This window comes from Meles meles, chromosome 6 (genome assembly GCF_922984935.1).
Source record: "Meles meles chromosome 6, mMelMel3.1 paternal haplotype, whole genome shotgun sequence".
NCBI lineage: Eukaryota > Metazoa > Chordata > Mammalia > Carnivora > Mustelidae > Meles > Meles meles.
In genome coordinates, this window is record NC_060071.1 from 40,229,232 (window position 1) to 40,253,673 (window position 24,442).

At 35.7% G+C, this 24,442-nt stretch overlaps 2 protein-coding genes across 6 annotated transcripts in view; one reads left to right on the forward strand and one right to left on the reverse strand.

Annotated features, from left to right (window-relative positions):
• Positions 1-21,855, forward strand: part of PIGB (phosphatidylinositol glycan anchor biosynthesis class B) — a 40,771-nt gene extending 18,916 nt beyond the window's left edge. For all 3 annotated transcript variants that reach the window (XM_046007372.1, XM_046007373.1, XM_046007374.1), the window contains exons 6-12: positions 985-1,125; positions 9,334-9,385; positions 10,470-10,681; positions 11,266-11,330; positions 18,259-18,472; positions 20,345-20,525; positions 21,284-21,855. In XM_046007372.1, coding sequence (XP_045863328.1) covers positions 985-1,125; positions 9,334-9,385; positions 10,470-10,681; positions 11,266-11,330; positions 18,259-18,472; positions 20,345-20,525; positions 21,284-21,421 — 1,003 coding nt within the window. In that variant the 3' untranslated portion in view covers positions 21,422-21,855. The remainder of the gene's footprint in view (positions 1-984; positions 1,126-9,333; positions 9,386-10,469; positions 10,682-11,265; positions 11,331-18,258; positions 18,473-20,344; positions 20,526-21,283) is intronic.
• A 544-nt stretch (positions 21,856-22,399) lies between these two features.
• Positions 22,400-24,442, reverse strand: part of CCPG1 (cell cycle progression 1) — a 39,303-nt gene continuing 37,260 nt past the window's right edge. For all 3 annotated transcript variants that reach the window (XM_046007371.1, XM_046007369.1, XM_046007370.1), the window contains one exon: positions 22,400-22,611. In XM_046007371.1, coding sequence (XP_045863327.1) covers positions 22,422-22,611 — 190 coding nt within the window. In that variant the 3' untranslated portion in view covers positions 22,400-22,421. The remainder of the gene's footprint in view (positions 22,612-24,442) is intronic.

The window sequence follows — 24,442 nt, forward strand, 5'->3', positions numbered from 1 at the left end:
TTTGTTTTTTGAAGAAACTACTTGGCAAAGTTTTTTAAAAATTGGGAGATCTTACATAAAATCTTGGTTTCTAGTTTCTCTTGAAACAATGAGAGGCCCAGCAACATCTTGGGCCAAGATTCCTTCATGACAATATCAGAACCTCCCACAGTCTACATCACTCATTTTTATTACTTATGTGGTCTCTGTAAGCATTTGAATGGAATCCCTGATCTTATTTCCTCACCAACATTAGAAATTCATCTATAGCTCTTTATTAGTTAATAGATATAAAATGGCACCATAAAGTTTTATTTTGCTTGCTTTCAGTTTTTAGCAGAGCTACCACTATTTCCATGTGATAATCTACTGTATGTAGTCCTTATGATTAAATTATTCATCTTCTTTAGCCATTTACTGAGGCAAGTCCTAATAGTAAAAATCTACATTTTTATCCATGATCTTAGAGGTTTGTATAGTAGGCTTTTAATCAATTATACATATAGACCTTTTATTTGCATAAAATTAGCAGCTTACTTTCAAAACAAAATTGTAGGTACTAAGAAGCCCAACATTGCCTAAATCCTAGTATTTCCTTAAATGCATTTATTCTTTTTTTTTTTTAATTAGAGAATGGTTTTGTGTGATTTTCTTTTATCTCCTTAAGAGAGGCTTGGTAATTTTTCCATCAGGAAAGCAATTGGCAGAGTCATGTGGCTAAAGTTAGTATGCCTTTTGGCAAAACAAGACCAGCATTAAGACATAGAATAACTTAATTTCAAATACTAGAATGGGCTATTAGAGCTGAAAAAGACTTTAGATATTACCTCTTCTTATGGAGGAGAAAAATTAAGAGTCAAAAAGTATAAGTAACTTACCCAACATATCTATACCAAAATGAAAATGCTCTCATTAGGAAAAAAAATGTTATATCACAGCATAAATAGTAGATAACTTCTACACTCATTTCCTAGTTTCTTGATAATACATTTTCCTTGCTTATAGTGTCAAGTACTCGTCCCTGGTGGCATTTGCCTTCATAATTCGTCCCACAGCTATCATTCCATGGATACCCTTGGTCTTTAGACATTTCTGGCAAGAACAGAAAAAGCTTGATCTTATTCTGCATCAGTTTTTACCGATAGGGTAAGTATGGCTACAATCCATCTATTAATGTCCATAACCTATAAATTACAGATTATGAACAAGATTTTACATCTTGGAGTCAATTATTATATCTTCTAATGTCAGTTAGAATTGTCAGAGACAATATTTCCAAATTTATAATTTATATTTTTATATTTATGATTATTAACTGTAATTGTTTTAATTTACTCAAATGGGGATCTTTGGAACTTTTCTCACTTAGAACTTTTCTATACTTCATTTTCTAAATATCTCTCATGTACATTTTAGATATACTTGATTCTTTTACATTTGTATAGGGCTTTATAATTTATAATGTATATTTACATATTACGTCATGACACACAATTCTTGGATCTAGACAATGTAGGTATTTTTAGTTTGTAGTAAGGAAATGGGGGGGCAGGGCATGGTGAAATTAAACAGTCACTGGGTTGGTTGCTGTGATGGAACTAGGATTGAAACCCATGTCTTCTGTGTTCAATTCAATAGCATCTATACTAAAATTGGGACAATACAAAGAAGATTATTGTGGGCCCTGTGCAAAAAAACAAGACCAAACCAAAATAAAAACATTTGTCTTCTAATTTTGAGCTCCTAGGATCATACTTATCCCAAGTATCTAGTAGAGTATCCAGAATAGTTATTTATTGAAGAGCTGAATTCATTCTGATTCTTTTTACTATACTAGTATTCACTCTGTTTGAGTATTTTTGGGTAAGAATTAAAAAGGACTAAATCATCTAGAAGCCAAGTTGCCACTGTCGTCATTTCTCAGATTTATTAACATTGTTTTTAATGTATTATATTCATTAAGCAAATACTTGCTTAATCCCAGTAGGTGCCAGGTACTGTTCCAGATGCTGGAGATACAGCAACTTAACAAAGTCCCTGCCTTCATGAAGTTTATATTCTAGTGGGAGAAGACAGAAAACTAAAAACATAGAGTAATATATATCTGTCAAGTGATAAATGCTACAGGGAAAAATAATGATAGATAAAGATAGAATGCTGGTGTAGGGGATTCCTGGGTGGCTCAGTCAGTCAAGTGTCTGCCTTTGGCTCAGGTCATGATCCCCCGGATTCCTGGGATCAAGTCCTCCATCAGGCTCCCTGATCAGCGGGGAGCCTGCTTCTCTCCCTGCCTGCCACTCCCTCTGCTTGTTCTCTCTTTCTCCCTCTCTTTCTCTCTCTGACAAATAAAATCTTTAAAATAAAAAAAAAATGCTGATGCAGGAGAGAAGCATTGTTATTTTTTATAGGGTATTTTTTTATGGGGAAGTTCACATGATAAGGTGACATTGGAGCCAAAACCTAAAGGAACTGAAACAAGGAAATAAGGAAATAAGGAAAGAATATTCCAGGCAAAGAGACCAGCAAAGACCTTGACGTAAAGGTGTATTTGGCATATCTGAGGAACAGCAAAGAGACTGGTGTGGCTAAAGAAGGCTGAATTGGGGAGAATATGATAATGAGGTCAGAGACAACAAGGGCTCAGGTTATGTAGGCTTTTACACAGGGAGATAAAAAGCCTTTTTTCTCATCGCAATACAATGTATAGTTTACTTATTCAACAAGCATTTAGCCTGCTTTGTAGCAAACATTTGATGATTCAGAAGTGAGTAAGATGCAGTGTCTGTTCCCAAGATCAAAATCTGGGGGGGAAAGAGATACAACAGTAATTCTTGATCAGCGATATAGACTGTTCTAAATAGTTATATAACAAAATGTTGTAGAACAGATAATAAAAAAGCCTAATTCTGCTTCTAAGGGAAACATTAATAGGTTTATAAAGTAGATGATGTTTTAAATAATATTAAAAAATGAACATGAGTTTGCCAGGCCTAGGGGATCAGCATGCTTCAAGCTGTAAAGGCCTGGGGGAGCCTATTCATATAGATCAAAATGCTTGTCTTGTTTATTTTGAAGGGAAATATATGAAAGAACAAATGAGATAATGTATGTGAAAATACTTTGAAATTATACAGTGCATAACAAATATGATTCACAGTCCTAATTAGTCTTAAACTGTCAAGTGTGGTTGCACTGAGTTGGCCCCAGCCAACAGCCTTTTATGTATTAACCACCCTTTATTTATTTATTTATTTAAAAGATTTTATTTATTCATTGGACAGAGAGAGAGATCACAAGAAGGCAGAGAGGCAGGCAGAGAGAGAAAGGAGGAAGGAGGCTCCCTGCTGAGCAGAGAGCCCGATGCGGGGCTCGATGCGGGGCTCGATGCGGGGCTCGATGAGGGGCTCGATGAGGGGCTCGATCCCAGTACCCTGAGATCATGACCTGAGCCGAAGGCAGCGGCTTAATCCACTGAGCCACCCAGGCGTCCCTTAACCACCCTTTAAAAATAACCATTTGCAGGGCACCTGGCTGGCTCAGTTGGTAGAGCAGGGTAGATCTTGATCCCGGGCTTGTGATTTCAAGCTTCATTTTGGGGGTAGAGTTTACTTTAAAAAAAAAACAAAAAACAAAAAACAAAATTCATCTCATCTATCACCCCACTTTAATGAGGCATTGGAGATTCAGAGAAGGAAATGACACCTGCAAGGTGATTGGGCTGGTCAGGGTCAGAACTGGGAAGGGAACATCAAACCTCTAGCACCTAGGGCTATTTATTGAAAGAAAGAAAGAAAGAAAGGGAGGGAGGGGAAGGGAAAGGAAAGAAAAAGAAAAAGAAAAAAAACCTGGAACAGTAGCATGTCCAGACAAGAAAAGTATCTCTAAATACAGAGAAAAATCTTGCATTCGTCTTAGAAAAATTTCTATTATGTACGGACCTACTTCTCCTTGCCTTTTATATGACATTGAGATTTGGGACATCATTTTGTCATTTATTCTGTAAAATCAAACATAATTCAGTTGCCTTTCAGGTGCCACATTCTCACCAACAATTAGCAAGACAAAACAAACTACGGGACATCATTATAGATCTTATAGGCATTGAGATAAGATTTTATGAACAACTTTTTGCTAGTAAATTTGACAAATCAGATGAAATGGACAAATTCCTAGAAAAATACAACTTACCAAAACTGACAAAAGAGGAAATAGTAAATATGAATAGTGCTATGTATATTAAAGTTAATTTGTAATGAAGGACTTTAAACAAAGGAACACCAGGCTTAGATGGCTTCATTGTGAATGCTACTGTATGTTAAGGAAGACGAAACATCAATCCACATAAACTTTTCCATAGAATAGAAAAAGAATCACATTTCCCAGCTCTTCATGAAGGCACCATATACCCTTGATCCCAAAATCTGACAAGGACATTACAAGAAACGCCAATTGTAAATCAGTTATCTCTCATGATAAGAATGCAAAATTCTTAAAACTTACCAAATTGAATCTAACGATGTATTAAAAAGAGTGGGATGCCTGGGTGGCTCAATCTATTAAGCATTCAACTCTTGGTTTCAGCTTGGGTCATACTCTCAGGGTCATGAGATCGCTCTGTGCTGGGTGTGGAGCCTGCTTGGGATTCTCTCTCCCCGTCTCCTCCTCCCCTTCCCTTCCCCCCAACTTGCACACATGCTGTCTCTTAAAAAAAAAGAAAGAAAAGAGGGGGCGCCTGGGTGGCTCAGCCATTAAGTATCTGCCTTCAGTTCAGGTCTTGATCCCAGGGTCCTGGGATTGAGCCCCGCATCAGACTCCCTGCTCAGCAGGAAGGCTGCTTCATCCTCTTCCATGGCCCCTGCTTGTTTTCCCTCTCTTGCTGTGTCTCTCTCAGCCAAATAAATAAATAAAATCTTTAAAAATTTTTTTGAAAAATTAATAAAAAAAAGAATACATTATAAGCAAGGTTGCTTTTAGTTCAGGAATGTGAAGTACGTTTAGTATTTTAAAATCAAATAGTATGATTCGTGACATTAACAGAATAAAGAAGAAAATTCATAGGCTAATTTTAACAGACACAGAAAAGCCCATGATAAAATTAAAAGCCTACTCATGATGGGTGAGGGGGAACAACCATTAGAAAATGTGTATTAGAAGGGGACTTCACTAAAATGACAAAGATTTCTATAAAATGTTATAGCAAAATCACACTAAGTGTTGAAGCCCTAAATCCTTTTACCTGAGATCAGGGACAATATATTATGCTCATTATTTCCCCTGCTGTTTAACAGTATATGTCCTAACTAGTGCAGTAAGGCAAGAAAAACAACTGGTTGGAAAGGAAGAAATAAAACTATATGGCATGACTGTATGTAGAAAATACAAGGTGAATATACAAATATTTATTTCATTTGGATGCTAAAATTAATGGGTAAAAATTTGAGGAATAAGAGGATAGTTATACAGTTTCAAAGTGTCTCCCCATAAAACATTAATTACAAAGGATAAAATAATAATTTTACAGTGGAGAAACTTGACAGACACTTCCTTAATCAAGGGATCAAAGTTAAGGGGTGCCTGGCTGGCTCAATTGGCAGAGCATGCAACTCTTGATCTCAGGGTTGTGGGTTTAAGCCCCACATTGGGTAAAGAGATTACTTAAAAATAAAATTTTTAAAAAATAAATAATTTTAAAAAGAAAAAGGGATCAAAGTTAACATTACCAGTAACTGGGCAGATCACTATCATGAGACACATAATCAGAAGCAGAGAAAACACCCTGTCACTTCTATGATATTACTCATTATGTACAACCTGAATCTATTCATGAAAAATATCAGACAAACCCAAACTGAGATACATTCTAGAAAATAACTAACCTGTATTCTTCAAAGATGCCAGTCATGAATGACAAGGAAAGATTAAGGAAATAATCTAGATTAAAGGAGACTATAGAGATATACAAGTGAACACAACAAGTAATAATTTAAAAATCAAAAATTTTCTTTGTATAAAGGAAATTATTGGGACAAGTGGTAGAATCTAAACATTTGTGTAGATAGCCATAAAAACTTTGTATTTCCTGTTTCTGATTATTTGTGATGAAAGAGAATTTTCTTGTTTTTAGGAAATAGCCACTGAAGTATAGGGATAAAGGTGAATGATGTCTGCAACTTATTAAACAATTCAGAAAAAAATACATATTTAAAGAGAAAGAAAAAGATAAAGCAAATATGGTAAAATGCTAACATTTGGGAGATCTAGGTGAAGGATATATGGAAATTCTTTGTACTATTCTTGCAACTTTTCTCAGTCAGAAATTGTCAAAATAAAAAATTAAGGGGTGCCTGGGGGCTCAGTTGGTTAAGCATCTGCCTTCAGCTCAGGTCATGATCCCCAGGTCCTGGGATCGAACCCCACATCAGGCTCCCTGCTCAGTGAGAAGCCTGCTTTTCCCTCTCCCACTCCTCCTGCTTGTGTTCCCTCTCTCGTGTGTCTCTCTGTCAAATCAGTAAAATCTTTATTTTAAAAATTAAAAGGAAATTATTTATGGTGGCATCAAAAACATCAGATTTCTATGAATAAAATAATAAAAGATATACAAGGACTCTACACAGGAAGATATAAAACATTATTGGGAGAAACTAATAAAGACCTAAATAAATGGAAGAATATACCATGTTCATGGATGGAAGACTCAATATTTTAAAGATATCAACTCTCACCAAACTGTGATCTGTATATTCAGTGGAGTTCCAATTAAAACCCAGTATGGTGTGTGTGTGTGTATGAACTGATAAAGCTGATTTTAAATATTTAAGGGGAATGCAAAATACTAATATTAACTAAAAGAATTAGAGAAAAAATGTTGGATGACTTGACTTTACTAGATATTAAGTCTTCTTACAAAGTTACAGTAATTAAGGGGCGCCTGGGTGGCTCAGTGGGTTAAGCCGCTGCCTTCGGCTCGGGTCATGATCTCAGGGTCCTGGGATCGAGTCCCACATCAGGCTCTCTGTTCTCTGCTTGGCAGGGAGCCTGCTTCCCTCTCTCTTTCTCTCTGCCTGCCTCTCTGCCTACTTGTGATCTCTCTCTCTCGCTATCAAATAAATAAAATCTTTAAAAAAAAAAAAGTTACAGTAATTAAGACAACTTAGAATCAGTGCAAAACAAATAGACTGACTGGTGGGACATAATAGTCCAACCACAGACCCAGACATAAAGTCACTCATTTATGATTAACAGTGATAAGGCAGTACAGTAAGTCTTTTCAATAAATATATACTTAGCTGGATATCCATATGGACCCCTACTTGCCACCATAACAAAAAATAAAAATCCAGGGAAATACAGATCTTAATGTAAAGGTAAAAGAATTGCACTTCTTCAAGATATGATAGAATATCTTCATGACCTTGAGACAGACAGAGATTTCTTAAGTAGAATGCAGTATTAACTATAAAGGGAAAGATAAATGCATTTGAATACATTAAAATTCAAGACTTTTGTTCATCAGATTCACCATTAAGAGTGAAAAAGCCTCAGACCAGAAGATATTTATAGTATAAAACACAACACCAAGAAAAAACATCTATCAATTATATACAAAACTTGTACAAATCTTTAAGAAAAATAGAAAATTGATTAAAAGACCTGAACAGGCACATCAAAAGATATTTAAATGGTCAAGAAGTATAAAGGTACTCACCTTATTAGTCACTCAGGAAATGTAAATGAAAACCACTATGACATCCTAGTATATACATCTACCCAAATGCCTGAAAAGATATAGAGCCTTTATATATTCCTGTGGGAATATAAATTGATACAACCACTTTGGAAAACTGTAAGAATTTACTAAAGCGGATTGCACTTATACCCTGGAGCCCAGTAATTCAATCCTAGGTATATACTCATCAGAAATGTAAATACATATATTTGGGAAACAAAAGGCACATAAAAGAAGGCTCATAGCACTGTTCATAATAGCTAAAGAAAAAAAAAAAGAAAGCAGTATCCATCAACAGAATAAATACATTGTGGCATAGTAATTCAGCAGAATACTATATAGTATTATAAATGAAGTACTGCAACGTACAAAAAAATGTGGTTAAATCTCACATGATTGAAGGAAATTGGATATGAGTACTACAGTGTGATTTAATTTTTGTAAAATTCAGTAAAGGTAAAACATCTAAACTATCATAAGTCAGGATAATGGTCCCCTTTGCGAAAGTGGAGATTGACTGGTTGGAAAGATAGAAGAGCCTTTTGAAGTGCTGCTAATGCTCCATACCCCGGTCTATAGGACAATTACACAGTTGTGTCCATACAGTGATGATTCATGAAGGCTTATACTCACTCATACATAGTGTGTTTTTCTGTGTATATGTTTATAGTATGCAGCCTCTGAGATGGCCCCCTCTGATCCCCATCCTCTTGATATTCACGCTATTATATAATCCTCCTCCCTTGAGCTTGTGCTGGACATTTTGAGTCAATTCTAACAAATAGAAATGTGGCAGGAGGGATGTCACTTCCACAACTGAGTTATAAAAGGACTGTGGCATCCATGCTAGATGCCCATCGTACTCTCTCTTTGCTGACTTACCCTGGGGGATACCAGTCTCCATGTCAGGAGGTAGTCTTTAAAAAAAAAAAAAAAAGTCATGTGTGAGAGATTGCACTCTGCCAACATCCATGTTGAGTGAGCTTGGAAGCAGATTTCCCCACCAGCACCAGTCAAACCTTCAGATGAAACTCTCTAGCCCCAGCCAACACTTTGACAATTCATGAAAGGCTTTGACCCAGGGACACCCAGCTAAGCTCCACTTGGATTCTTGGCCCACAATGAAGTAATAAATGTTCATAGTTTTAATTTGCCAACGTTTAGGGTACTTTGTTGTATAGCAATAGATAATACAGTGTTTATTACTTTTAGAAACTTTCCTTAAGTACAGCTTTTTTTAAAATTTATTTTTTTTATTTATTTATTTTTAAAGATTTTATTTATTTGACAGATAGAGATCACAAGTAGGCAGAGAGGCATGCAGAGAGAGAGGAGGAAGCAGGCTCCCTGATGAGCAGAGAGCCCAATGTGGGGCTCGATCCCAGGACCCTGGGATCATGACCTGAGCTGAAGGCAGAGGCTTTAACCCACTGAGCCACCCAGGCGCCCCTTAAGTACAGCTTCTATCAGTGAAAGATATTTCAATGTGTAAATCCATATTTAGTTGGCAAAAGTGTAAGGCATTTTTAAAGTGAATTTGGTTGGCCAAGCATTTGTAAAAGCCATTTGCCAATATTGGATTTTTTGTAAGTTCAGAGTGTTAATCACCCTCCTATTTTGTTTTTCAGATTTGTCACTTTGAGTTTGTCTCTGATAGTTGATCGTATTTTTTTTGGTCAAGTAAGTAAAAATACATTAAGCTAATAGCTATTTTTAATCTAACCATTTATTACACTAAAAACTCAACCTGACCTATTAATCTGTGAATATTTGGAAACACAGGCAACTCACTTTTTAAAAATCTTATGGGATACATTGAAAAAAAAACTATTGGCATATGCCTTTCATTCAATTTGCTGTGTTTTCTATAAAACAGAATTGTTTATTCATAGTTGAAGTTAAAAGGAGTCCATTTTGTGGCATTTTTGTCAAGTTTGTACAATTTAGTCAGGTTTGTTACAAACGTTAAATTTTAAAACTTTAATTGAACTCATTAAGAATTCCAAATTAATCAGAATACTCTCTTCACGGATTTGATTTGACATTTTAATGTCACGACTGTTGGTTATGGCCTTTGGTTGTTTTAAAGTTCCCTGATTTTAAGTCACTTAGGGACTCTGGAATCAGGTTGCCACAGTTTGAAACCAGGGGCTTTCGTTATTATCTATGTGACCTTGGATAAGTTTCCTTAACTGGAAATAACTGTGGTACCTGTTTCATAAGAAAGGATTCTTATGAAATCCTATCTATGAAAAGAAAGGATTAAATGAGATAATGCATGTAAATGCTTACAATATTGCCTGGCAGAAATGAGCACTTACTATTAACTGCTGTTGTTGCTGAACTGTTGTTGTTGCTGTTGGTGACAATTCAAAAGGTAATGTTCTCAAGGCTTATATTTTAATGTGTGATATCATAAACTATAAAGTTTTTAATATGGGTAACATATACTCATATAAAACCTATTTTGAGGATCTTCTTTATCATTTACTGTATGTAAAACTTACATTATCAAAATACATATGAACATTTATTCATGATTTCTTGAATTGCAGAAACCTAGTTTTTTTTATAAATTAACAACACATTAAAACTTAGAACATTAAAAATGAATAAAGAATGATTTCATGTTGTAATTAATCAAAATTATTAATATAAAGTATTGTTTGGTTTTTAGACTTCAAGATTCTGCCAAATTCCCTAATGTCAAAGATTCATACTTGGCACTAATATATTTCTATTTTCTTTCCATCAACTATGCCAGTGGACCCTGGTTCAGTATAACTTTTTGAAATTTAACGTGCTTCAGAATTTGGGAACATTTTATGGTTCTCATCCATGGCATTGGTACTTTAGTCAAGGATTTCCAGCTATCTTGGGTACTCACTTACCCTTCTTTATTCATGGCTGCTTTCTGGCCCCAAAGAGGTACCGAATACTTTTGGTAACTGTGCTGTGGACGCTGCTAGTTTATAGGTAAGATTTTATTTGTTCAAATAATTAATTTATTTAATGTTACCAAGAATTTAAATTAAATTCTTCAAAAAGTAAGCCAATATGTATTAACTCTTATGATTTATTACTGGAGATTATTTAGCAGACAGACAAGGTACTAATTATGCCGATGCTCAGAATGAATACTTCTGATATGTATAGTTTGCTTGACAAGGATTACACTGTTTACAAGGAGTTGAAAAAATTTTATTTGCTCTTAAAATTTGAAACTACCAAAATTTTAAGTACTGAAGGACTAGAGAAATATTTTTAAATGAAAATGTATGTATCTTTATTCCAAATTTGAGTAATATGACTTAATTGGATTGGTAACAAATCTTTTTTTTAGAATGTAATTTTACTTTGGAATTTCACATTGACATCAAATATTAGGATTACTTTTAACACATCATCTCCTTTTAACTAAAAAATAATGAGACTGCATCCTAAAGCAGGAAATTCAGTCTCAGTATTTAGAAAAACAGATTGTTAATAATATTTCATTTTACATATATTTATTTCTCAAATTGTCATCTAATTCTCTTAATATCTTTTTTTTATTATAGCATGTTGAGCCACAAAGAATTCAGGTTTATCTATCCAGTTTTACCATTCTGTATGGTGTTCTGTGGTAAGTATTTTTGTTTAATATAGAAAAAGTTGCATTTATGTAGAAATAGCTTAGATAATAAATTTTCCTTAACCACTAAAATAGGCTTTCAACTAAGCTAAATGAGAGATGCTCCTTAATTATAAGATAGACTACTACATTAATCTTTTTGCTGCCTAAATACACTTTTTCCTATGTCCTAAAATGTGATATAAAAACATAAGGATGTAATATCCAAAGGACCTTTCAGTGGTGGTGTTTCTGGCTATAGGAATCTTTCATTCTAAAGTAATGAAATATGTCTATTTTATAACAGCATTTTAAGTTTATGATTAAACTATGGAATTCTTCATTTGACGAATGAAAAATATATTTACAGCTGTTGAAACTACTTTTTATTGCTTCTTCATACACATCTACCACTTTAAGACTCACTCTAATGCATACGCAATTTTTAAAGTGATCCACACCTCTGATTTTATTTTTGGCTTTTTCTCCCTTTTTCCACTAGGTCTTTTGGAATAATTTTTTTTACATATGACTTCTACAGAGTCTTATAGCACTGATCTCTTGAGAAAGTGAATTTTTACATTGGTTGGTTTGGAAAAAATATGAATTGAAACTTTATTAACTTCAAGTTTAATTCAGAATAAATGACTTGGCTTCCCTCAAATATTAAAAAAAAAAATCACTGCTGGGGAGGGAAGAAATAAGTATACAACGGAGACTGGAGGCTGGGAAAAACTAGGGAGTTAATGATATCAAACTTTTGACCTAAAAAAAACCAAAACACCAAACCACCCACTGGGTGAAGCAGCCAGCTTTGATCAAGTATACACCATCTCAGCTATATGTACTTTCTTCAACTGAGATACAAACATAATTTATATACGAATACATATATAATTTATAAACACACATATGTAACTTATATATGTATATACACACACATCCAAATATTTGACACATCTGAATCGCTGAAACCAAAGTTCATTTGTGTTATGACTTTATAGTCTCACTTCATAGATGCAGGCACAAATTACAGGCATCGAACAACTATTTGTCAAGTCTTAAGAATAGTGGGCCGATTCATCAGAGCAAATCTGCACATCTGTTCATGAGTCACGATTCAGATTTAATATTTTTCTTTACCACCACTTGAGCTGGAGTTGAGTTATAATTAAATCAAGTCCAGAGGTCAAATATTTGTGTGTGTTATTTGGTTAGTTTAGGAACTTGGTTTCATTCTATTTTTATAATTTAAGGTTTTTCTAGCATTCCATTTCTGTGCCATGTCTTTAGATGTCTTTAGAGAGTGTTTTAGAGAAAGACTGGGTTGTCTGAATCCTCATTCCCAGTCCAAAAGAATGAATCTTTTAAGTGGCACATTCTTTTTTTTTTTTTTTTTTTTAATTTTTTTTTAAGATTTTATTTATTTTGACAGAGAGAGATCAGAAGTGGGCAGAGAGGCAGGCAGAGAGAGGGGGGGGGGAAGCAGGCTCCCCGACAAGCAGAGAGCCCGATGCGGGGCTCGATCCCAGGACCCCGAGATCATGACCCGAGCTGAAGGCAGAGGCTCAACCCACTGAGCCACCCAGGCGCCCCTAAGTGGCACATTCTTGGTAACTTGTTTCCAGTTCCAAAGATTGAGATAAAATGCTGATGAGGGTTCAAGAGGATCTCCTTCTAATGAACAAGAATCAGCCTTTGTTCCATCTTTTGTCCACTCAGAAGGATCCCTAAAGGACTGGGAACTAGCAAACCCCTCATTTTCTCAAAGAATGTGATCCCTCCTTTGGACACATACCTAAGGTCCTTGAATTGGACCTGAAGAGACTTGTATTCCTGCTAAGAGTCCATAGTGAGCTCACCGGGACATTAATCTTTGGATGTTCAGGAACAATGTCAGACAAGAGCTCTTTTCAGAATTGTTCTAAATGGCCTAATTTGTGTCTTTTCTAACTACATGAAATCTTGAGTTATACTGTACCTCAAATCTCAGTTTTTATTCTTTTTTGGCCTGTTTTAACCTGATTTTTAGATAAACATTAACTCAGTCAGCAGTTTCTTTATAATAGCCACCTTAAAACTCAGTGGCTTAAAACTTACTATGTATTTGGCTCACTGTCACTTCTACCACATTCTTTTTGGTCAAAGTAAGTCGCAAAGCCAGACCAGATTCAAGAGATGAGAAAGAAACTTCAGGCTCAGGTAGGGATTGGACATGAAGAGGGATAGTTGCAGTCATTTTTTTCAATCTATAGTAACTTCTCTTGCCTAATTTGAATTTCCCTCAGTTCTATCCAGAACAGGACTAACTCTGAGAAACATAACTTCTGTAATTGGCTCTGATCCTTAGTGAACTGTATAACCTTGTGCCTGTTTCCTTACCTGTAAAAGAAAGGTGCCATTGGTCTAGTAACATTGATATTTTTAGTTGAACCTCTTGTAATTTGTGCTGATGAGGTTTCCAACACCTGCTACTAATTTTAGGTTGGGTATCTGCTTCATCTGTTTTTATCACAGTGGCCAACAACAGACTTGCTAGTCTGTTTCTCCATACGCTAATTGTTTTATCAAAACTGCACATGCACGTTATTTCAAAAGCCATTCCATACGTTTGTTTAAAAAAAAAAAAAACAATGGTTCCCTGCCCTCCTTCCAATTCCTCTCTTCAGAGGCACTTACACTTTTTTAGGTGGTTATTTTGATAATTTATCTCTTTACATAAAATGCTAATAATGCCCTTAAACATCTTTGTTTTGGGCATTTCTTAGGACTTACATGAAAATAGCTTTATTTCTTTAGCAAAGTAGCAACATAAAATTCTTCCTGATATCTCTGTGCCCAATATTCTCCTTACTGTTCGTTAATAGTTCCAAGTTTCTCTTTCCCAGGCCCATTCTCCTGTATGTTCCATCACAGAATTAAACCACCTTTTTTTTCTTTTCATGTAAACGCTGAATTTAAGTTAACTGAACAGCTTTCCCAGAGAAACGTCTCTGATTGGTAGAACTTGGGAGAGATCATTTTCTTGGGCTTTTAGATTGGATTTTCTGTTAAGTCTTGTCAAAACAAGGGTGCATCCTTCCTACCCCGGTGTTTGATGGGATCAGTAATGTACAGCCCTTAGCTTTCGCATCCCCTCGGTTCCAATGAACTTTACCTTGGTAAGAAGGAACTCATCAGCCCTTGCTTAAAATACGTTGTATCAGGAATTATCCAAAACTTAAAAAGTAACTGTGTGTATCAAGAGAAATCATAGGATGATTAGGAGATATGGCTGAGTAAAGAAGGAACCAACTCATATCTCATATACTCAGGGCCTTCTCATATACTCACGTTTTTAGATTTTATCCTGGAGAAGAGTCAGCTGGGACATGATGGATTTAAAACTTTAACAGTGATCTGATAGTGATTGGATAAGAACCCAGTGTGTTACAAAAATAAACTCCTGGTATAAAAAGAAAAAACCCTATAGTGTCATCCTCTAATCATCTGGTTCCATTTCCCAGAGATAATTATCAGCCTTATAAATTCCTAACAACTTCCTCTTTTATGTATCTTTTTGTTGGCATAGGTAACAGGAGCAAATTAAATATTCTGGGACGTTATTTAGCTTGAGTTAGAGTTACTATGGTAGCATGCCCTTATTCAGTCCTCATTTTCCACAATTTTAGTAACCTGCACCAACCAAGATCCAGAAGCAAATGATCCCCTTTCTGACCTATCCTCTGGTCAGGAGTAGCCCACCACCACATCACAATGCCTCCGTCATTTGCCATACTTCATCTTGTCACATAGACATTTTATCATCTCATATCATCACAAGGAAGATGGCTACAGTACAATAAGAAATTTTGTGACCACATTCTTTTAACTTTTTTTTTTATTTTTCTTTTTCTCTTTTAACTTTTATTACAGCCTACTGTTACAATTGTAACTATTAATAATAATAGTAATAGTAGCTAATAGTAATAATAGCTATTACTATTAGCTGTTACCATGCCTAGTTTGTAACTTAAACTTCATCAGAGGTGTGTATAGGAAAAGAGCAGAGGGTTCTGTACTACTGGCATCCCGCAGGGGTCTTGGAATGTATCCCTGCAGAGAAGGGAGGACGACTGTATGTGAAGTGAAGGTATCTGAATTCGGACAGGTAGTCACCGAGGTTCATACAAAGTCTTTGTTCTCTTGGAAATTACATGAGGCCAAAAGATCTCCCTAAGTGGTTTACAGAACAGAAGAAAACTTGTGTTCACAGAATCTTCAATAACTGGGAGAGGGCTCTCACATTTCAGGTTAGATGATGCTTACATTACAGTGTGCTGCCTATCCCACTCTGAAGCTTGCTCATTCTAGGATGGATCCTTGCAGTGAGAATGGCATCTGCATTATTATTTGTCCGTACAGTTATGTAGACTTAGTAGACAGCAGCTACAGGGTCTTGTTACCTTTTTTAAATACAGAAGAAACCATACTGCTTCCCTGTAAATAAACTGTGAATCCTAAGCTTCTCTTGTGCCGCAGACTAGCACTGCAGCTGTATTTCCAACTCTCCCTTTAACAGCTCCAGTTTCTGCAGTTCTCTGGAGAATGTTCAATGTCAGACAGTTTGAAAACCCTGGAAGTCTTCAAATCCAAGTCAGTTCAACTGTTCCTTCTTTCCTTCTCTTCCCAGCATTTTCTGTGTATTTTTCCCCCAAATAATAGGGAGATTCAGTTCTCTCTGAAAAGATCCATCCTAGTATCACCACAAAAAAAATATAAAATAGAAGCATTACCTAATTTAAGACTCCTTTGTACTGAACCAGCTGGAAATACAAGCACGTTTTCTTCCAGCATTCTACCCAAAATGCCATTTTTACAGCCTTTACCAGCATGCACTTTAGTTTTAGATCAGTCACCATACCATTGTATCCCTAATGCCCATTTTTTGAAAAGCTTTCAAGGAACATTTAGTGAGTGAAAAGACTGTTGAGTGAACATTTCACAAATGCAACCTGAAGAGGTTACGCTTCATTTGAATATTCCTTAGGGCAAGTTGTCTTCTAAAGTGCCTTTCCAGGATAGGCTTTAATGTAGCTTTTTGTAATCTGAGGCCACTAGGTATATTTAGTTTTTTCCCATCTACCCAAGAAAGCACAGCTCTTAAGCTTGCTGGTCTATTAGTTCTGTGACTAGCATTATTACAGATAAGAGAACTCCTAGAATCATATTTCAATTCTAATAAAAACTAATCCTAGTTCTCAAACTTTAGTAGGTTCCTTATTTTACCATAGTAAACATAAATTTAGATATATTGTACATGTAGGTTTAGTTTTCTTGATCTTCCTACATTTTTACCACACTTTTTAGAATGTGCTTTGGCTAATCAGCTATTTCAAGTAGTAGTAATGAGAGAGATGTGTGATATTCCAATTAATGAATAGAATGAACTATAGGTAATGTTATCTGAAACAGTTCCTAGAGGAACGAAATTCTAAGATTTCTTGGCCAAATTTGGTTTGGCTATCAAGTAAGTGGCAAGTATCAGATGTCTTGGAATAGATGAAGTTATTTTATTATTTTCAATTAGATATGATTTATGTACAATATATTATTTATAATCTTCAAAGCAATGAATAGAAATAAAAGTGATAAAGGCACCATACCTAATTAAGATATATTTAAGTGTACATCAAAAGGTATCTTTAGTTTTTCCTAAACTGAATGTTAATATACACTTCTTAATTTATGACAATGGTAAGTTGAAGGAATGAGTGTCTTCAGTTAATGTGAAGTACTAGATGTGATTCAAGTAAATTACAGGTCTTAATTTACTCCTGTTTTTGAAATAGGCCTAGGCCCACTTCATGTTAGTGTCCTTAAATGGGAACAGTTCAAAATTAATTTTATTCATGTTCAGTTATTTTCAGTGATTGAGCCAACCTAAAACAGCTGAAGCAGTCAATTAGGTGATCATGGAAAACAGTGCCTTAGCCCTGGTGGGAATTAGTGCTAAAATTTCAGGCAAGCCACAGACTGGATCCTGGATACCCAAATTCCAAAAGACCAATTATCTAATTCCATGAAGACAGTGTACGTGGAGTATGAACAAAATGTCAAGTTCATTAATAAGCTTATTCTTTTCCAATGCAAAGGCCTGTTTTTTTAAGGGTATTTTCAACAGATACTTATATGCTCATTATCAGTGGCTACTGCTGGGGAGGAGGACTATAGGAAGGGGATGGGAGACTTTTACTTTTCATTTATTCTATTCTGCTTGGGTTTTTTGCCACATGCAAGAATTACTTTTACAAATTTAAAAATAAATTGTTCAACGTCTCCAAATTGCCCAACACTATAGTGAAAGAAAAGACATACTTCTTTCAGAAAAAGATACCCATTCCACCATACGTACAGTAACTACTGAAAATCTCCCAGTGGTGTATTTTCTCCCAGTGCTGTATTCTCAGAGTGTCCTCTGAGAATGTGTACATATGTACACATAGGCATATGTACACAATCCATTGTTAGCACTTGGGAGATTAAAGAGAAGAGACAGACAAATGAACTATGTACCAGGACAAGCACTGGACGTACGTTTTTTCCTAATACTTGGAAAAGTTACTGTTACCCCATTTGCAGATGAGGAAAATAATGTTCAGCAAAGTAAAAGAAGACACCTATGCCAGAGTTAGAATTCAAATCTGGGTCTGTTGGACTCCCTAGCCATTCTTTTTCCATTATCCATTTTTTTTTCAAGAAAAATGTAGAGATCTGAGGATAATGACAGAGAATAGAGAAATTATAAAGATGACCTATTGCTTATTTCTTATTTGTCCATGACATTATTTCAATTTGTGCTACTTCCATTAAGGTTTACAAATGTATTTGCAGTTAACATTTGCTTAGCTATCCTAAAGCAAGAATGCCAGTATTATGGTTCATGTCTGTCTTCATACAGGGTACTCACTAAACCACCTGAAAACATGGAAGAAACCAGCTCTCAGCTTCCTGTTTTTATCGAATATGCTCCTTGCCCTCTATACTGGTTTAGTTCATCAACGAGGTACTCTTGATGTCATGACTCATGTTCAAGAACTCTGTTACAATAAACCAAATAAATCTGCAGCTTCAGTATTTATAATGATGCCTTGCCACTCTACTCCTTATTATAGGTAATAGAAGTTGTTCTACTACATGCTATTAAGAAAATGAAATTACTTTAAAATTCCTTTCAGATTCCTGAGTTTACTTGATAACTGATCAAATGACTAAGATATCTGAAACTTTATCCATATTCACTGAATTTTAAAAGCCATTTAAACTGTCAATGAAAATCATATACTACTTTTAAATAAGCTTTATTTTTAAAATGTGACATATTTAAATGATTTACTTTAAATGTAATATATTTTGTAGGTCATTTGAAGGTAACCATAGTAAAAGAAATTATCATTGAGCTTACTATAAATCTTTGTAATACATCTTCTATTTTTAAAATTTTGAATTAATCTCAAAACACTATATTCTACTTCAGATTTACTGCTGGACTGCTGCCCTGGTCTTATAGTAGTCTTTTTAAATCTCTCTTTATATTAGTTGTCTCACCTATAAAAATTAGGAAATTCAATTAGATGATATTTTAATGCCTGAATTACATATTTCTGAGAAATGCAACACAAAAACTGCCTTAACTATGCAGGACATTTAAAAAGAAATCCATTTGGGCCTATGCTTCCAGTTGCCTACTAACAGAACATGGGTAAAGCAAATTGCTTTCCTTTAAAAAGCTCTACATCTACTTAGCCTGGCTTTAAACAGTCTGAAGTTAATTTTCCATGTGCACATTATTAAGTCAGCTATCAAAGCTGATATTAAGATAATTTAACACTTTTGCAATACTCAACTGAATCATTAATGCCAATCATTAATACATAATTAGAAAGATGGGACTGCCTAGCAAAAGCCACAGGTTAGATGTAAGACCCAAGTATCCCTTCAAATTGAGGTTCACCTAAAAGATTAGAGCTGAGAGTGGGATATTCACTCTCTCTGTGTTCACATTAGCAGTAACACTGCAGAGAACAGGAATTCTAGAGGCATAGAGATGCTTTCCATACATGGTTGTATAGTTGATATCTTAGGTTCTGCGTAGTTCACCAAGTTCTCCTCTTATATTTTTCAAACTGCACAGTGGAGCAAAAAAAGTTTCCTTCAGCGTGCTTGCTTCAGAGTAGAAGGCTTACAACTTTTCTCATCTTGTTTTGGTTTTCTCCCTGAAGCAAGACCTTCCTCTCCTAAATTATACAAGTCATGAAGTGTTAGGTCTTCTGTAAATTTACTTTGTATGCAGTTCATAGATAACATAAACCTTTATCACGTGTTTATTTTTCCTTAGGCAATTACGAACATGGCTTTTGCAGGGCCCAAGTAACTGGCTTAAGTTGTCATAATTCATCAATTCATCTTTTTTACACAGTCTAGTTTTTCTGTGCCACAATAAAACCATTAATCGGTGAATACATGTTGCTCTCTATTACTAAATCTTATTTATATAAATACAGAACAACAACAACAAAAACCCCACACAGGAACAACTTATTTAAGGATGTGAAAGGGAAGAGAGCAAGAATCCTTTCTTGTTCATGAAGTTTTCTACCTTGCCAGTTAAGCCCATGGGGAATTGTTCTCTTAAGAAGTCATCCACTTCATCCCAAAGGCCCCTTCCATTCCTGGAAAAGCATACTGATGTTGGAGAATTCAAAGTCTCCCACACTGATGACTTACTATTCCACCTTGAAATGGAGTTTCATGCTTTAGTTTGGATTTGAAGGTTATGCTGCTGCTGCACAGGCACATGGTATAACAATCCTATTGTCCATCTTTGAGAAAACTACATCAAAGTCTTGCTTCTTCACCTTAATGGTACCCAGCGGAGATTTAGGCTTCACATTTTGTTATGTGAACATGATAGGTCTTGAGAGTAATTGGAAAACTTTCACCCTTTTTAACTTCTTGTAACTATTATGGTAACTTTCTCTTCACAGCCATGTCCACTACCCACTTCCAATGAGATTTCTCCAATGTCCCCCAGACCTGACTGGAAAAAGTCAGTACCTTGACGAAGCGGATATATTTTATCTGAATCCCTTAAACTGGCTAGATAAAGAGTTTCACAATGATTCAACATTGCCTACTCACTTGATCATCTTCAGCATTTTAGAGGAGGTAAAGAAATATGAAAAAGGGGAAAACTCACTATTTCACCTCTGGCTTAGCACTCGGGTAAACAGACAACTTTTTTATGGTCTCTTTCAAGCCCCATATTTATGGTAATTGGTTCTTTCCTCTGGTCAAAATCCATCCCAGTTCTATAACTATCAAGATATATATGTTACTTACCATGAGTTAATTCTTTTATTAAGAAATTATATTGCTTTGGGACACCTGGGTGGCACAGTTGGTTAAGTGTCAGATTCTTTTTTTTTTTTTTAAAGATTTTATTTATTTATTTGACAGAGAGAGAGATCACAAGTAGGCAGAGAGGCAGGCAGAGAGAGAGGAGGAAGCAGGCTCCCCGCGGAGCAGAGAGCCCGATGCGGGGCTCGATCCCAGGACTCTGAGATCATGACCTGAGCTGAAGGCAGCGGCTTAATCCACTGAGCTACCCAGGCGCCCCTAAGTGTCAGATTCTTGGTTTCGGCTCAGGCCATGATCTCACGGTTATGATCCCAGAGTCATGAGACTGAGCCCCGTGTTGGGCCCTGTGGTGAGTGCAGAGTCTGCTTAAGATTCTCTTTCCCTCTCCCTCTGCGCACCCATCTGCTTGCATACTCTCTCACTCTCTAAAATTAATTAATTAAAAAAGAAACTATAGTTTTATTAAGAAAAAAGTGGTAGAGGCGCAAATCAGGTCATTCTAAAGTTCTTGAAACAGTACTCAGAAAATGTAGCCTTTATTTACTTAAACATTTATTTACTTCTAGGAAATAAGCACTTTCCTAATTTCAAGCAACTATGAGAGAACTGCTGTGTTCTTCCACACTCACTTGCCAGAAGGTCGAACCGGAAGTCACATATATGTCTATGAACGGAAATTAAAAGGGACACTCAACAGAAGATGAAGTTGAACTGTGTTTAAATCTTTCCTAAAGCGGTGCCTGGGTAGCTCAGATGTTAAGTGGCACCCTTCGGCTCAGGTCATGATCCCAGGGTCCTGGGATTGAGCCCCACATTGGGCTCCAGGCTCTGCTGGGAAGCCTGCTTCTCCTTCTCCCACTCCCCCTGCTGTGTTCCCTCTCTTGCTGTCTCTTTGTCAAATAAATAAATAAAATCTTTAAAAAAAAATCTTTCCTAAAGCAACAGACATTGCTGGGTAGAGATATTCAGATGCTGCATAAATATGCCTGTAAACACTGGGTAAGATTCGTGGAACTAGCGAAAAACCACTGGAATTGCTTTACCAAATATCACTACTGAGGAAATGTATGAATAAATATCACAAAGTATAAAAATATTAATACAAATGCCAGATTTTAAATAAAGACCTTTAGTTTTCCTCATGGTGTAGTTTTATTGTTTCTCCCACAATATTCAGATGTGCAAGAAATTTCACAAGAGAACAAGTCAGCAAGCTCATAGGAAGGCAGCATATTCTTCACAAGTCAACGGGCTCTTGAACCCACAAAAAGACAAGAAGCAAGTGTAAGATTATAAAATGTTAAAGATGAAATTCCATCACAATGTACTTTTTTCAAGCTCTACTGCAAATTTAACACAAATGTCAGTGTTAATTACACTTTGTCATATGATTTGAGCTTGCTTTAAGCTCATACACTGAAAGGAAGACATTTCATGCACAAAATCTGTTGCATGCCCAGCTTCCTTAAAACTACAGTTGAACATTTCCAGTGCCAAAAAAAAGTTCAGCAAAGCTAAACTACAAGGAAAATGCAAGTTAGTAAGCTTTTACTTGATGCTTCTGAGTAATAAAGTCATCAAACTGATACTTAGAAATGACAGAAAGACATTATCTCGGTAATTTCATTTTAGTTTCAACACCAAACATTGTAGAAAGCATCCATGTTTCTGTTACCATTTTCTAATTTAACTTAATCATGATGATCAGTATTTAGGGTCAAAAGGTAACTGCCCCAATTCTATTTCAAGATTTGCCATGTGTCTTCCATTAGTGCGACCATATTTATGCCATTTACCTTCCCTTTTATAAGGTTGTGGCTGAGGGTGCTTCTGCTCTTGTTTTCGATGCCTGGAGTTTTCAATATTTACCATACGTTGCTTTTTATCTGGTCGACTGAAAGCAGTAAACACATTTTTCATCTATGTTAGAGTTAAATTTAAACAAGACACAATCTTAATGTTTTTCTCCATTAATCTATTGTCTGAACACTCTGCAAAAGGATGTTAAATTAACCTGAAGTATAATCCTAACACAACCATACCAAAAAGATTCAGTATTATACTTTCATCCTACAGAAAAAAAATACAAGCATACTGTAGTGGCAAAAAGGGGAAATACTCAACAGATAAATAGAAATGTGACAATAAAATAATGAGATGTGTTTCCATTTTTTCTCCTCTAGTTCAAAATCAATCTCTTCCCAGTGGCTTCATCCCTTACATGTATGTACAGATCTCTTACAAACTGAAGAATACGTATACATCTCTTACAAACTAAAGGAAGTTTCTTTTTCTATAGCCACAGCCCAAGGTGTGTATCTACTGCTTCCTCAAACTCCATATGATCAGGCTACTTCTGTCACTACTTCACTGAAACAGTCCATAACGCCATTCACGGCCACCCAATTCACCAACCATGAAATCCAGTCTCTTCTTTGTTTAAAGCATTTGAGACATGTATATATACTCCTTTCACTTGAGATGATTTTTGGATTTTCTTGCCACCACATTTCAGTATTCTCAAGCCTTCTTTATCTACAACCCCATATGTGTTAGTGTGCCCCAGGAGTCTGAAAAAAACAACCCCAGCCTAGACGATCTACACACACACACACACACACACACACACACTATCTGGGCTAGAAGGACTAGCTATAACTAATGGCCAACTAATTCTTTCAACTTGGCTATCAACAGATACCTACAGGCATAATTCTCATTTCTAATTCCCCTCACCCAAAACCCCTGGTATCCCTATCTTAGTGATGCCAATATCCAACTAGTGACCCAAAGCAGAAATCTGGTATTGTTACTTTCTACTTCTCTTTCACAAGAAACATCACCAACTTTACTTATATTGTTCAAATCTGTCTCCTTCCACTCCTATTACCCTAGTTCAGATACTCATCAGCTCATGTCTGTAGTTTTTCAAAGACCACTGTCTAGCTTTTAACTTCACTCTTTCCAACCAACACTTCAGGCTGTTGCTAGTGATCCAAAATGCAATGAGACAAGTCTTTTAGCATAAAAATAGATCCTTCAGATCTTCACGAAAGATCTGTATCTTTTCATACCCCAGCACTACCTTGCCTCCTTAAAGTGGCGTGTCTTCGTATCTCCAAATATAGTTCTCTTTGAGTAGAATGTCCTGCTCTGCTTAGCAAATTCTCATTCCTCCTTCAATAACCAGTTTAAAGAAGTTTAGTTCAAAGACCACCTCACTCCTGAAACTTTCCCAAACATTTCCGGGCTGAGGCCACCACACGCAATGTGCCTCCAATACCTCTGTTTAATTTCTTACTGTTACCTAACTCTCCAAAAGCTTGTGAGTTCCTTGATGGCAAGAATTTTCCATGTTTTGTCAGGACAGTCTCACAATGGTTTGCTCATTTAGGCACTATATAGTTAAGACTAAAGACACCAGAATCAGTCTCATTATTTTATAGACACATTACATTTATTCAAAAAGACATATATAACTAACTCAAAGATAAAAAATGAAGCTAACATTTGAAGATTAGACGAGTTTCATGTTACAGAATATAAAGCTGATAAGCAATTGATAGTTAGTTTTAGAAATTCTGTATATAAAGCACACACATTATAACTTGTGGCTTACTAAGGTTGCCCTACCTTTATGAACAATACTTGTGTAATAACTGTATTAAGTATAGTTTAGTTGGTAAGTGGAATAGACAAAGAAGTGGGCCAATCCAAATTGTTAC